The sequence below is a fragment of the Pan troglodytes genome, chromosome 5, assembly GCF_028858775.2.
Source record: "Pan troglodytes isolate AG18354 chromosome 5, NHGRI_mPanTro3-v2.0_pri, whole genome shotgun sequence".
Taxonomy (NCBI): Eukaryota; Metazoa; Chordata; class Mammalia; order Primates; family Hominidae; genus Pan; species Pan troglodytes.
Genome location: NC_072403.2, coordinates 49,229,218 through 49,245,314, shown reverse-complemented (window position 1 = coordinate 49,245,314; position 16,097 = coordinate 49,229,218). Strand labels below are relative to the sequence as shown.

The window sequence follows — 16,097 nt, the reverse complement described above, 5'->3', positions numbered from 1 at the left end:
CAGGTGTTGATTTGTCCCATTGCTGGTGATGTTAACTTTAATTATTTGGTTAAGGTGGTGTCTGCCAGATTTCTCCACTATAAAGTTACTGTTTTATTCTTTTTAATTAATATGAATCGTACAGAGGAGATACTTTGAGACTATGTAAATATTCAGTTACTACTCAGACTTTCACCCACTGGTTTTAGCATCCATTGATGAGTCTTGCCTGAGCCAGTTATTATGATAATAGTTATTTAAAAATTTTTTTTGAGACAGGGTCTCACTGTGTCACCCAGGCTGAAGTGCAGTGGCAGTGGCATGATCTCAGCTCACTGCAGCCTCGCTTCCTGGCTCAGGTGATCCTCCTGAGTAGCTGAGACCATAGGCATGAGCCACCATGCCTGGCTAATTTTTTTTTTTTTGGCTAGAGACAAGGTTTTGCCATGTTGCCAAGGCTGGTCTCAAAACTCCTGAGCTCTGCAGCCTCCCAAAGTGCTAGGATTACAGGCATGAGCCACTGTGCCTGGCCTGTGATGGTTATCAAATAGTGATTTTTCAAGGTCTCTCATTCCTTCTACCTTTATTAGTTGGCTTTCTACTGTAAGAGGGAACTTCCTAACCCTCACTCCCATTTGTTTATTCATTTATATGAGTATGAATTCATGGATTCTTCATTTGATAAGTTATAATTTTTTATTATCATTATTTATTTTCATGCTCAAATTGTTCCAAATTTGGCCAATGGGACCCCCTGTGAGTTAGCTCCTGTGTCCTTTCAATATGTCTCCATCGTTTTTGAGTACTTTCTTTTTTTCTTCTTTTTCTTTCTTTCTTTGAGATGGAGCCTCGCTCTGTTGCCCAGGCTAGAGTGCAGTGGCGCAATCTCAGCTCACTGCAACCTCCACCTTCCAGGTTCAAGTAATTCTCCTGCCTCAACCTCCCAAGTAGCTGGGATTACAGGCGCGTGCCACCATGCCCAGCTAATTTTTGTATTTTTAGTAGAGACGGGGTTTCACCCTGTTGGCCAGGTTGGTCTCTAACTCCTGACCTCAGGTGATCCGCCTGCCTCGACCTCCCAAAGTGCTGGGATTATAGGTGTGAGCCACCCCACCTGGCCTTTTTTTTCTTTTTTTTTTTTAAGAGACAGGGTCTCATTCTGTTGTTCAGGCTGGAGGGCAGTGGTGCTGTCATAGCTCACTGTAGCCTTGAATTTCTGGACTCAAATGATCCTCCCATCTCAGCCTCCCAAAGCACTGGGATTACAGGCATGAACCACAGTGTCTGGTCTTTCCTTAAATTTGGCACACACACACAAAAATGTTCCCTGATGCCTTCCTTTTTATTCCATTTCTTTATGCTTTTAGGAATTCACATACACAGTGAGGAAAAGAACATAACAAGGCTCCTAAATACTGATAGTATGAAAGAACAGAGAGTGGGAGAAGATATAATTGCTTCTGTCTGGGTTTGGACTGTTTAGGGATGAGAAATTGAGTTATTTATCCTGTGAGGATTAACACCAGAGGATCTGCAGTTTGGAACAGGAGATAACATTAAATAAGCCAGCTGGGTGTGGTGGCTCACACCTGTATCCCAGCACTTTCAGAGGCTGAAGGAGGCAGATCACTTTGAGCTCAGGAGTTCAAGACCAGCCTGGTGACATGGCAAAACCCCATCTCTACCAAAAAAAAAAAAAAAAAAAAAAGATAAACCCGAGGCAAAACCTAAAACTCATTGAAGAAGTTGTTAAAGTGTCCTTAGATCAGATAAGGTCAAATATATTACCCTCTAAATAATTCTTCGGCCCTCTGAAGAGAGGACAACTGCTAAATTCATAGTTACAACACTTATTAATGTTTTTGAGAGACACACACAAAATTATATATACTGTTATGGGAGTTCATGGAGCCCCTGAAGCCTGTCCATAAATCCTTAGCTAATAACCTTTACACAAAAGATAATGTCATAACCCATTCTTTACCTTCATAGAAGCTTCACTTACACCAACCCATGTGGAAGGAGAGTCTCACTTGCTCTTAGAAAAAAAAATTGTTTTTTGAGACGGAGTCTCTCACTATCACCCAGGCTGGAATGCAATGGCATGATCTTGGCTCACTGCAAGCTCCGCCTCCTGAGTTCAAGCAAGTACCTGCCTCAGCCTCCCGGGTAAATAGAATTACAGGCACCCACCCCCATGCCCGGCTAATTTTTTGTATTTTTAGTAGAGACGGGGTTTCACCATGTTAGTGAGGCTGGTCTCGAGCACCTGAACTCAAGTAGTCACCCGCCTTGGTCTCCCAAAGTGCTGGAATTACAGGCATGAGCCACCACGCCTTGCCGCTCTTAGAAACGTTTGTGGGCAAAGATTTTGTAACCATAAAGCCCTGACAAATTATTGCTTGTAAATGAGAAATGACTCATGTTATTTTCCCTGTGCTTCTTTTTGTTGACATTTGATTGCTCAGGAGAAATGCTGCGCAAGAAACGAAGGGAGAAGGATGGCCACAAAGATCCTCTCTTGGTGGAGGTGAGTCGGCTTCAGGATAACATTATGAAGGACATTGCAGAGCTACGGCAAGAGGCAGAAGAGGCAGAAAAGAAGCAATCTGAACTGGACAAAGTGGCTCAGATCTTGGGAATTAACATCTTTGATAAATCCCAGAAGTCTTTAAGTGACAGTAGAGAGCCTACAGAGAAGCCTGGGAAAGCAGAAAAATCTAAGAGCCCAGAAAAAGTGTCATCGTTCTCAAACTCCTCCTCCAACAAGGTAACAACTCAATTTTTCAATTTCTGTCATCTTTTTTTTCCCTTAGACTCCTATGGTTTTCTAACCATTTTCTTAACTTAGGTTTTCAAACTGTTCTTACTCTTGTTAATTATTTTCTTAGAGTATAGATCAGAGCGTGGTACTCCTCTTCAGAATTTCAGCATAGTTCCTTGTTGCCCACAAAGAATCCTAAATCCTCAGTATTCAGAACCTTCTATGTTCTTGTTCCAGCATTTACTCCCTAACCCACTCCTATCTGGCTTCTGATCTTCTCAGAACTTGTATATACCCTTTTGGGGGGTTCATATTTAGCAACTATGTTCATGTCTAGGTCACTACTGTGTTGCTAAAGTCAGTAGATACATTTTACTTCTCAAATGAGCAGCATTTGAGGCCAAGAATCACTTTCTCCTACAAATACTCTTTTCCCTTGGCTTCTGTCACACTTCTTTTCCTCGTAGTACATTGGATGCTCCTGCTTAGTATCCTTTGCTGTCTCTCGTGCATAATCTTTAAATTTTTGAGTTTCTCGGGGCTCAGTCCTTGCCCAGTTCTCCAGAATTTGCTCTTTCTTCCTAGGCCATTTCATTCAGTCCTATGCTAAAATGCCATGTGACAATTGCCAGTTTTATGTTCTAGTCCAGTGAGTCTTCTGAGTGTCTAACAACATAAACTCACCATTTCCACTTCATTATCTCATAGGCACTTGAAACTGAGCATGTCCTAAACTAAATTAATGGTTGTGCTCAACCTCCTTCCAACTTTTTCTTTCTCCATTGTTATGCATTCTCAATGAATGGCATACTGTCCAACAGTTTTCATGCCAACAACTTAAAAGTCACTCTCAGTGCTCTGCTCTCCCTAACTGCTCCATATGCAATCAATTACAAATTCTGTCAGGTCCCTCTCCAAAGTAAATCTCGATTCCATGCACCTTATCATCCCCATTGACATTCAAGTCCAAGCCACATCAGTTTTTGCTTATGTTGCTATGTTAATTAACTCTTTTTGCACATATAGCCAGTGATATCATACTTAATCCCTTGCCTACCTCCTCAACCTCATTTCATGCCTCTTTCCTTCTTGCTGACTGTAGTTTCATTACTAACCTTTTCATTCCTCAAATGTATCATCTCCTCTCATGACCTCAGATTTTCTGTTCCCTTTCTTTACCATGCAAATCGAACTCTTTCCTTATCTGCTCTTCTAACTCCAATTCATCCTTTAGACTGGATCTTAAATTACTTTCCTGACATCCTTCTCTGATTCCCTAGACTGTTAAATTTGCCTGATATACACTCCCATAATATCTTGTAATTTTCCTTCTTAACATTTATGACAGATCTGATTTTATAATTAAATGTGTTCCCCTAATTTGATTTTAAGGTTCAAAAGTTACAGGGACTTTGTATGTGTCATTGTTCAATATGATTCCCAATACATAGCCCAGGGGCCGGCACATAGTAATGAATACTGCTGAAGAAACATTATATTACATCTTATGCTGCGTCACCTCAAAATGCAATTTTCCGGATGTGCAATATCTGGTATTACACCTCTCTGGTTTTGCATAAATAATCCTATTAGCCTGGAATAATCTTTCTCCCAACCCCACTCACCCATTAAAGCCCAATTTGGATACCACCTCTTCCATGAAGAATTTCCAGAATTCCACCCAGATCTAGTCAGCCTTCTTTAGCACTCTGTAATTTGTTTCTTTGTAAAATTTATTTCGTTGTCTTATTTAAAGACTCTTCTTACGTCTGTCTCCACTAAATGAGAGCTTCTTTTTTTTTTTTTTTTTTTTTTGGTTAAAGATGGGGTCTTGCTATATTGCCCAGGCTGGTCTTTTTTTTGAGACAGAGTTCTTGCTCTGTCACCCAGACTGGAGTGCAGTGGCGCAATCTCGGCTCACTGCAACCTCTGCCTCCCAGGTTCAAGCAATTCTTCTGCCTCAGCCTGCCGAGTAGCTGAGATTACAGGCACGTGCCACCACGCCCGGCTAATTTTTATATTTTTAGTAGAGACATGGTTTCACCATATTGGCCAGGCTGGTCTCAAACTCCTGACCTCGTGATCCGGCCTCCCAAAGGGCTAGGATTATAGGCGTGAGCCACCCTGCCCAGCATTTTTTTTTTTTTTGGAACAGAGTCTTATTCTGTGGCGTGTGGCGTGATCTTGGCTCACTGCAACCTCCGTCTTCTGGGCAATTCTCCTACCTCAGCCTCCTGAGTAGCTGGAGTTACAGGCGTGTGCCACCATACCCAGCTAATTTTTGTATTTTTAGTAGAGACGGTTTCACCATGTTGGCCAGGCTGGTCTCGAACTCCTGACCTCAGGTAATCCACCTGCCCCGGCCTCCCAAAGTGCTGGGATTACAGGCATGAGCCACTGCGCCCGTCCCCGGGCTGGTCTTGAACTCCTAGGCTCAAGTGATGATCCTCCCGCCTCAGCCTCCCAAAGTGCTAGTATTACAGATGTGAGCCACCCCACCTGGCCCGAGAGGATAAAAGAGGAATCTTTTTTATCTTTGTGTTTCCCATGGCATACAATATGTCTAGCACGTAGTACATCCTCAGTTAATATTGAGAGGTAGGAAAGAGAATATATTCTGTATTATCACCCAAGCTCTATTTTTTTCCATGTCTTCCTAGGAGAGTTTTCTTTCTCAACCAGGTAGGCCTAGTCTTTTATACCTGGGTCTTCAGTCTAGGTAGGGCCTTTGATGGGAGAAGAATTTAAAAGCTCTGGTCCTTTGTAATTGACTTATACATTGGATTTCTAGTCATGTACGAACCCAGTGATAATCTGTCATCTTGATTTGGGTGCGTCTTCATGGTCTCTGAAACTAACGGATATGTTACAATTCAGTTTTCATCTCAGCAGTAAGGAATATTATGTCCACAGCCTTTCTTTCCTACCTGTCCTTGGTATTTCTTCTTTCTTTACCTCTCTTTAAAATGTATAGTTGGTTTGAGGTTTTCTTTCCCTTTCTGTTCATTTCAGAAAAGCACATACAAACTTGTAATTTCATCTACCTAGAGACAACTATTATTATTACTTTTTTTTTTTTTTTTTTTGAGACAGGGTCTCTGTCACCCAAGTTGAGTGCAGTGACACAGTCATGGCTCACTGCAGCCTCCAACTCTCAGGTCCAAGCATTCCTCCCACCTCAGGCTCCCCAGTAGCTGGGACTACAGGTGCTCACCACCACCACACTTGGCTAATTTTTGTATTTTTGTAGAGTTGAGGTTTCGCCATGTTTCCAAGGCTGGTCCCGAACTCCTAAGCTCAAGTAATCTGCCCACCTCAGCCTCCCAAAGTGCTGGCATTACAGGCATGAGCCACTGGGCCCAGCCGAGACCACTGTTATTAATACCTTGGTGTATAATATTATTAATACCTTGGTGTATGTTATTCCAAATACATACACCAAGGTATTATTATATATTCCAAATACATTAATTTATTATTAATACCTTGGTGTATGTTATTCCAAATACATACACCAAAGTATTAATTCTGTCCATCAATTCACTTAACAAATATGTATTGGTCACCAATAAAGTGTCAGGAACTGGTCTAGATATGGGAAGTATCACACTGAACAGTATAGACAAGGTTCATATTCTCATTAAATAGCAGAAGACGATAAATAAATAAGTCCATGTTAGGTAATGAGAAGTGCCTAAAAAAAGAAAACAGGATAAGGAGTATAGAGTGGTTACAGAAAGTATTTTGGATAAAGTGATATTCAACGCTGTATGCCGATTTACATATCTTTGTTGATTATTCAAGTGTATTTTATTAGTTTTCTCAGTATATCATGAACATCTTTCCATGTCAGTAAATACACTTCTATAATACCATTTTTAACAACCTTATTTTTTGTTGTTTTGGTTGCATGGTTAAGCAAAATTTATTTAACCAATCAAATCACCTGTTGTTTGACATGATAATTTCCATAGGATAAATGTCAAGGAGTGAATTGCTGGGTTAAAGGGTATACAGTATTTTGAGGTATGTAATGTATTCCTAGATTATCTTCTAGAAGATGGTGCCAGTTAATACTCCCACCAGGAGTGTATGAACTCTCCCATCCCCTACCTGTCTGGTGTGATTTCTTTAGTGATTCTTGAATAGGACTCAGGTAGGGAAAGAGTATCTTTGAAGCCCCAGTTGTTTCCCTTTCTCTATCCTACCTTTTTCCCTGCCTGAGCCAATATTCCAGGTACCCAGCTCTTCATCTTGTGTACTATAGAACCCCATTCATAGTGAGCCTCTGAGTTGCAAAAATTATCTTTTTTTCCTGTGCCTTACTCCTGAACATTAACCAAAATTCTCATTTCCTGAGTGCCTTGTTCCAGCTTGGTAATAAATTAATTCATATTAAAGTATTTGCTGTTGATAACTTTAATATTAAGAAGTTGATGTATTTTTAAAAAGGATACATGTTAACGGTGTTAAAAATTTTTTTTTTTTTTTTTTTGAGACAGGGTCTCACTTGTTGCTGAGGCTGGAGTGCAGTGGCACAATCTTATCTTACTGCACCCTCCGCCTCCTGGGTTCAAGTGATTCTCGTGCCTCAACCTCCCGAGTAGCTGGGACTACAGGTGCACACCACCATGCCCGGATAATTTTTGTATTTTTAGTAGAGATGGGGTTTCACCATGTTGGCCAGGCCTGTCTCAAACTCCTGGCCTCAAGTGATCTGCCCACCTCGACCTCCCAAAGTGATGGGATTACAGGTGTGAGCCACTGGACCTGGCCTCTAAAGGTGTTAAATTCTAAAAGTGATATTTTAGGCAGTTAGGAATGTTTTTCCTAGATTCCTTTAAATCATTCTACATAGATGACTTTATCTATGTGTAGTTGTATAGTCTACTTTATCTATGTACACCAACCCTTCTCTCCAGTTTTTCATACCAGGATGCATGTGATGAGTTCACTATCACCTATTTTCTGCATTTGCTTTGCTTAGCCTGTCAATTACCTTTTCCATATTGGTTTTTCTTCCCTCCCTAGCTGTCATGATTTTCAAATTTAACTGTTTAGTTGCATAGGTAACATATTCAACATTTACTAAAGGGTATACAGTGAAGAGACTCCTACCCATCCTTGTTCTCCACTTCCCTTCCCCAGAGGCAGCCAATGTTTCCACAACCTTGGCTGTTCTTCTAGAGATATTTTAGGATATGTAAGTAAATATATTGCCATTATGATTTACTTTTTATGCTGTGATAGCACTATGAAGTCAAATAGTTCTATGTCTTAGAGACATGCTTCTGTTAGGGTTCCCCCCAACTTGTGCAGCTTTAAACATTGGAAATACGGTCATATGGCCCTATTTCTATTATTATGGCCACTTACTATTTCTAACAGAAGACAAGTCTAGATTGCCTTGAATTCCTTGTAAGTACAGATTTTTCCCCTCTAGGAATCAAAAGTAAACAATGAGAAGTTTCGTACTAAGAGCCCCAAGCCTGCCGAAAGCCCCCAGTCAGCCACTAAGCAGTTGGATCAGCCCACTGCTGCTTATGAGTATTATGATGCTGGCAATCACTGGTGCAAAGACTGCAACACCATCTGTGGGACCATGTTTGATTTCTTCACTCATATGCACAATAAGAAGCACACACAGGTTGGTATCCTACTCTCTGTTATTTTCACTCCCACCCTCACTCTCTTCAAACTTCTATACCCCTATCTGCATTGCAAAGCTGGAAAAGGAAACATTCTCATATGGGCAGGAGCCCCAATCTGAAGAGCCAAGAGACACCAACAAAGGAGACACCATCCCCAGGGCTCAGTCCAGGGGACTTGGCTGTAACTAAACACCATGACAAGTGTAAGTGAGGTTTCTGCCTCTTTTGATTCCTTGAGTACCTGATTTTTTTGTTTCATTTTACCTTTTTCTGGTACTTGCTCTAACATGTGTTTACCTTTTCCACAGGTGATTTCCATTAAAACAGTTGGCAGAGGGGGTGGGGGTGGGTAGCTGGGGGCTTCTGGTCCCCTGGTCTTATTATGGGGGAAAAAAAAGAGAAAAGTGGGTCATTGAGCTTTTAGTGCTGTTGTGTGAGCACCTCTGCCTCTTACAAATAGACACTGGATCCCTACAACAGACCTTGGGCTTCAAAGACCCAGAGTGAGGCCAAGCAAGATGCCATAAAGCGCACTGACAAGATAACTGTTCCTGCAAAAGGTATGTTTCCTTTTTGCCTCCTTTGTGGTTTCCTTACATTTCAGTTGAGGAAGAGGTGTCCCTGAGCTAACATTCTAGGAAGCAGCATAGCATGAGACAGCCATTCCTTTTAACAAAGCCGTAGGAATGCCTTCTGTGTACAAAACAGTGTACTAGGTCCTGAAGCTGTAAAGAGATCTATAAGACCATGATCTCTACCCATATGGCCAAAAATCTATTCACAGATGTTAAACATAGACGTGTCACTTAAAACAGAATTGTCTTTGTCATTGGCTTATGGGCCCAAAATCTTACTTGTTTGGAATCCAGGTTAAAAAGGACAGGAGATGCAGTAATTTAACTGCCTTTTCAACTAAGAACTATACAATATTTTGAGTCATTGTTATTAAGGGGTAAGTGGAGAAGCAGAAACTTCCTTTGTCTTTAAACTTCTCAATTTCTTTTTTTTTCTCTGAGATGGAGTCTCTCTCTGTTGCCCAGGCTGGAGTGCATGGTGCTATCTCTGCTCACTGCAAGCCCCGCCTCCCGGGTTCACCCCATTCTCCTGCCTCAGCCTCCCGAGTAGCTGGGACTACAGGCGCCTGCCACCATGCCTTGTATTTTTTGTATTTTTAGTAGAGACGGGGTTTCACTGTGTTGGCCAGGATGGTCTCGATCTCCTGACCTTGTGATCTGCCCACCTCTGCCTCCCAAAGTGCTGGGATTACAGGCATGAGCCACCGTGCTCAGCCCATAAACTTTTCAATTTCTTACCTTCACAAGTAGCCAGTGCTGCTACTATACCCTTGAGATTTACAGAAGATAGTTTCCTCAGTAATTAATACCAACATGAGAGATCATCATAAAATGGTAATGGGCTATTTGGGAGTATAGTTTTTATATCTCCTGAGATGCTTGGTGCTAGTTAGGGTTTCAGGAGACTCAGCAACAGGAATTAATCTGGCACAGGAAACTCCTAAATTAACCAGTATAATGTTCCCAAGAGGTAGAAGAAATAGAGGACTGTAGTTCAAGCCTTAGGTTGGAAAGACTGTGCCATTGGGATTCATCTAAATACTGCTTCTGACTTCAAAGTGGGTAAGGCCCTCTATACTGTAACCATTTTACTGCAAAGGGGTGGTGGGATTTCCATTGGTTGCTGTCATTCTGGGTGGAATCGACTTATTTCCTTGACTTTTTTCTACTTCTTCCAGGCTCTGAGTTTCTGGTTCCCATCAGTGGATTTTATTGCCAGCTCTGTGAGGAATTTTTGGGGGATCCAATTTCTGGGGAGCAACATGTGAAGGGTCACCAACACAATGAGAAATACAAGGTTGGTCTTCGTAGTAGGCTGTGGAGTTTCCAACTTTTCTGAAGTAATTATTTTGACTTTGTCAAATGGCGTCCGAGCCAGAAAAAGCCATTGACACTTCAAATTCCATATAACCTCTAAGTTCTCCTCAATCCTAGTGGGAGATGCTCAGCAGATAGCATCCCGTATGTCCTTGAGGAAGATAATTCTGGGGATTTCTACTAAATGAATTCTAACAGTAGCGGGGCCAAGATTTTTTTCTCTTGTATTTTCACCAGTTTTTGAGTCTTTATCTTTTTTCTTCCCAGAAATATGTGGATGAAAACCCATTATATGAGGAGCGGCGGAATCTGGACCGCCAAGCTGGCTTGGCTGTGGTCCTAGAGACAGAACGGCGACGGCAGAGTGAGCTAAAACGCAAACTTAGTGAGAAACCAAAGGAGGAGAAGAAAGAAAAAAAGGCAAAGGCTGTGAAAGAAGTAAAGGAGGATGACAAGGTCTCTGAGAAATTAGAAGACCAACTCTCTGAGGGTAGGAACTCCCCTGAAAAAGCTGAAAATAAAAGGAACACTGGCATCAAACTCCAGTTAAAAGAAGAGGTAAAGAAGGAATCACCAACATCATCTTCTTTTGGGAAATTCAGCTGGAAGAAGCCAGAAAAAGAAGAGGAGAAAAGTTCAGTGGTGACCCCAAGTATCTCTAAAGAAGAGATTGTAGAAAGTAGTAAGGACAAAGAGGATGGCAAAACTGAAGCTGGGAAGGCAAAGCCTATCAAAATCAAGCTCTCTGGGAAAACTGTTGTTGCACATACCAGCCCTTGGATGCCTGTTGTGACAACTTCCACACAGACTAAGATCCGACCCAACCTGCCTATTCCATCCACAGTACTCCGCAAGTCATGTTCAGCCACAATGAGCAAGCCAGCTCCTCTTAACACCTTTCTGTCTATTAAGTCCTCTGGAACCACTGCTAAACCTCTGCCAGTGGTTAAAGAGTCTTCAGCTGATCTCCTCTTACCTCCAGACATCATCTCCAAAGCATTTGGAGGGGAAGAGGTGATTCTAAAAGGGTCTCCAGAGGAAAAAGTGGTGTTGGCTGAAAAGAGTGAGCCATCTCATTTACCTGAACAAATACTACCACCTCCTCCACCACCCCCACCTCCACCACCTCCACCACCCCCCGTTATACCTCATCCAGCTGCCCCGTCTGCTGCTCAAGCAAATGCTATCTTGGCTCCAGTAAAATCAAACCCAGTTGTATCTCAGACTCTCAGCCCTGGCTTCGTGGGTCCTAACATTTTGAACCCAGTGTTGCCTGTAGCCATCATGGCCTCAACACAGCCAGCTGCCATTCCTTCTGATGAGACAGCTCCTGGGGTGAGTGAGAGTGACCGAGACCAGACCCTGTTCTCTGTGTTAGTACGTCCTCCACCACCCCTCTCAAGTGTGTTCAGTGAACAAGCCAAAAAATTAGAGAAGCGAAATTCATGCTTAGCCACAGCCAATGCTAAGGACCTGTATGACATATTCTATAGTAGTGGTGGAAAGGGGGCCCCTGAGACTAAGCTAAGTGGTGGTCCATTGGCCAATGGGGAAAATAGCAACCTCTCTAGAACCAAAAGTTCAGACACCTCTTCTACTTCTCCTTTGAACAGCAGTGCATCCCAAGAGGAGTTGCATCAAGATGAGGGTTTGGTCGCTGCTCCTATAGTTAGCAACTCTGAAAAGCCCATTGCAAAAACTCTGGTGGCCCTAGGGAAATGGTCAGTTGTAGAACATGTAGACCCAAAAAGCACAGGCAGCACCTATGGCTTCCTACAGCCTCTGACAAGGTTGTGCCAAAGCAGGCCTTATGAAACAATTACCCCAAAGACAGACACTTTGGCCATATGGACCTCTAGTTCCTTCCAGAGTGACACTAGTAGGGATATATCTCCAGAGAAGAAGAGTGAGCTTGACCTGGGAGAGCCAGGACCACCTGGTGTAGAACCACCTCCTCAACTGTTAGATATACAGTGCAAAGAATCTCAGAAGTTGGTAGAAATCCACCTCAGAGAATCTGTTAACCAGGATAAGGAAAGCCAAGAGCTCCGTAAATCTGAGGATTGTAGAGAAAGTGAGATAGAGGCAAACACTGAACTAAAAGAAAGGGTAAAGGAGCTGTCTGAGGGGATAGTTGATGAGGGAGCAAGTACCAGCATTGGACCCCACAGCATAGATGATTCTAATTTGAACCATGGAAACAGATACATGTGGGAGGGAGAAGTAAAACAGCCCAACTTGCTAATGATTGACAAAGAGGCTGAACAGTCCAATAAATTGATGACAGGAAGTGAAACTCCAAGTAAAGTAGTGATCAAATTGAGTCCACAGGCTTGCTCTTTCACAAAGGCAAAATTAGACTCATTTTTATCAGAAGCTAGGTCTTTACTCAACCCACAAGATACACCTGTGAAAATTTCTGCCCCAGAGTTGCTTCTTCATTCCCCAGCCAGATCAGCTATGTGTTTAACAGGTAGTCCACAAGAGCAAGGAGTTTCAGTTGTTAGTGAGGAGGGGCTAGAGAATTCAGCTCCAGAATCAGCTTCTAGAACTTCTAGGTACAGAAGTCTCAAACTCAAGAGAGAAAGATCAAAAGACTTTCAAGTTAAAAAGATCTATGAGTTGGCTGTTTGGGATGAAAACAAGAAGAGGCCAGAGACCTGGGAGAGCCCAGAGAAACCAAAAGCAGAAGCACTGGAGCTACAAGATGTCCATCCAGAGTTAACAGTGACAATAGAAAGCAAGGCCCTAGAAGACTTTGAAGCTACAGACTTAAAGGTAGAGGAGCTTACTGCCCTGGGGAATCTGGGGGATATGCCTGTTGATTTCTGCACTACTCGGGTAAGCCCAGCACATAGATCCCCAACTGCCTTGTGTCAGAAAGTGTGTGAAGAAAATTCTGTATCACCTATAGGGTGTAATTCCTCCGATCCCACTGACTTCAAACCAATCCCATCTTTTTCTGGGTTTCCGTTAGATTCTCCCAAAACCTTGGTGCTTGACTTTGAGACAGAGGGTGAACGAAACTCACCTAATCCCAGGAGTGTTAGGATCCCTTCTCCTAACATTTTGAAAACTGGACTTACAGAAAATGTTGACCGTGGCTTGGGGGGCCTAGAGGGAACACACCAGGCCCTTGACCTGTTAGCAGGAGGAATGATGCCTGAGGAAGTAAAAGAATCTTCCCAATTAGACAAACAAGAGTCACTCGGATTGGAATTAAAAACAATTAATTCTGCAGGCCTTGGGCCATCTCCTTGCCTTCCAGACCTTGTTGACTTTGTCACACGGACCTCTGGAGTTCAAAAAGATAAACTGTGTTCTCCACTCTCTGAGCCAGGTGACCCTTCTAAATGTAGTTCCCTGGAGTTGGGGCCATTACAGCTAGAAATATCGAATGCATCCACCACAGAGGTGGCAATTCTGCAAGTAGATGATGACAGTGGCAACCCTCTGAATTTGGTTAAAGCTCCAGTGTCAAGGTCCCCTCCAAGGGAGCAGGTAATTGAAGACAATATGGTCCCTCAGGGAATGCCTGAACAGGAAACTACAGTTGGTGCCATCCAGGACCACACAGAATCCAGTGTTCACAACTAAGAATAAATACCTAGAGCTACTTGTGAGTGAATCATTGGCTTCTAGAAATCAGATGCCCAGATGATCCAGGACTAGTTTGTTATCTCATCTGGAACCTACACCAAGAAATGCAGTCAGCATCTTACAGTAAATGTTCATGGAAGCTAAAAAATTTACCTCCTTTCCTTTTCCCTTTCCCCTTAAAACACCAGACAAATCGATAACAACATATATATATATATATATATATATATATATATATATATATATATATATCTGTAAAAATGTATTTTCTGTTAATTTTTTTGGCCAATTTATTTTCTCCCACTTTGTCATTAAAATCAGATGTCTAACTGGCTCACCACATAGTGTGCTTTGATTGTATTTTGGCTTTGACTCTGCCATTTCTGAAATGTGGGGGAGGATGGAGGCAGCTGACCTCTCCAGTTGCTGTGTTGTATTCCTACCCAATTTCCTGGGCAGTTGATGCATCTCTGGGAAAAACACCAGAAAGCTTGCTGAAATGGAAAACTTGGAAGAATTGTTCATCTCTTAGGCTTCCATTTGGATGGGCCTGCCTTAACATTGTTTGAAATGCAGCGTGAGTAGCTCTTTTGTTTACTGTTTACACCCCTTATTGGCATGTCAACTCCTGTACTTCCCTTACTCTGTTGCCTTTCTTGAGATGCATTGTCCTGCTAACCCACAAACCTGTTTGGAAATAAACATGGAAGAATATCTGGCAGGCTTACTTTTAGAAGACGACAAATCGGTAAGGCTTATTCATGGTTCATTGCCAGGAGCAGATACGCTTTTGAGATCACTTTTATTTTTGAAATGGCCTTTGTTCATTGTATTGTGATCCAGTAACACTTTGTATTAAATTGTTTAGCAGCCATTTGTGTTGTGAAGGGGTAGAAGATCTCTGAAACTTGTCTTGAGATTGAACTCATTCCCTGTTCCACAAACCCATATGTATCCTTTCCTCTACCTCCTCCTTTCCCAATTAATTTCAACCATAGTATGATGTTTGGGGTTGTATATTTTGTTAAAAAGATTAAAGAATTTATGAGTTGGCTTGGACGAGTTTAACTTTATTTTTAATGTGTTAATTACTTGGAATAAATGCATTAATCTCATGTTTCCTTCTGGATTTTTGTTTTGAAATCACACACATTTGAACTCCAAAGGAAAACTAGAACAGTGAATCCCTGCTGCCCTATTGTCTATCCGCACCCCCAACCATGCTTTCCTCACTTGTCAGAACTACTTCATGCCAGAATGTTAGGATATATAGTCTGCCCCAGCGCAGCCTGGGTGGGTAGTGAGTAGGCAACAGTTGTCTGGTATTGGCATCTTCCTGTTGTGAAGCTTTTTATATACCTTTGTGTTGACTCTCCGTAGGATTTTCTGGGAACTGAGCTCCCCTAGGACAATCAGGTTCTTGCTCTTGGGAATTAGGGAGCTCAGTCCTCAGATTTTCTATCTCTGTCCCAGTTTCCTCTTATATCCCTGTTGTCAGCAGTTTATAACCTGACTCAACAGGGCCTTCGGAGTCTTATTTACCCACCTGTTCCTCAAAGATAATACAAAATTGCTGATCTGGATTAACCTCCCCGCTCCCCCAATTTTTTTTTCCTGTTTCCTTATGTACAGAGCTATAAAATCCCTAGGTCAACATTGGGAAGGATTTTTAATTTTTTTGACTAATGTCAATTTAGAAGTCATTCTGGCCTCTCTTATCATGTTATGGAAAGGACACAGATTTGGGAGAGCTAGATCCTTGACTGTGCCTCAGTCATTTACCTTGCTGTGATTTTAGACAAGTTAGTTTACCTTACTGTGTCACAGAGTTGTCTTGTGTTGTTTCCTTTGAGATAAGGATCGTTATCTTTATCCTAGCACCAATATGTACAGGGTCAGGGTATCCTGCCCGTGTCACCTTTCTAGCCCTGGTTTTTAGGACAAAGCCTGAGTTCAATGCAATTTTCTTGCTTGGAAACCATAGACTAACTCAAAAGGTGCCATTTAGAAGAGTTTAAACCCAAGTGAGCTTCAGAGAGATTTGTTTTCCCAGAGAACTACTCCCTCCCTGTTCTAGCAGGTTATCTATAGGAATTCAGGGAACATAATTTTTAATGCCAGTTTGTGCTGATTTTCAGTCCTGTTCACTTAGTTCCACTTCCCTTTAGGGAGAGACTGATGGTTTTAGAGAAAGAGTTGGGAGGAGGTAAC

At 42.1% G+C, this 16,097-nt stretch overlaps 1 protein-coding gene across 1 annotated transcript in view; it reads left to right on the top strand.

Moving 5' to 3' along the window:
- The window catches only part of ZNF318 (zinc finger protein 318), a 33,634-nt gene extending 18,633 nt beyond the window's left edge, over positions 1 to 15,001 (top strand). The window contains exons 6-10 of the mRNA XM_016955560.4: positions 2,448 to 2,749; positions 8,187 to 8,390; positions 8,855 to 8,954; positions 10,148 to 10,266; positions 10,554 to 15,001. Of these exons, the coding sequence (XP_016811049.1) occupies positions 2,448 to 2,749; positions 8,187 to 8,390; positions 8,855 to 8,954; positions 10,148 to 10,266; positions 10,554 to 13,883 (4,055 nt within the window). The 3' untranslated portion in view covers positions 13,884 to 15,001. The remainder of the gene's footprint in view (positions 1 to 2,447; positions 2,750 to 8,186; positions 8,391 to 8,854; positions 8,955 to 10,147; positions 10,267 to 10,553) is intronic.
- The last annotated feature ends 1,096 nt before the right edge of the window (positions 15,002 to 16,097 follow it).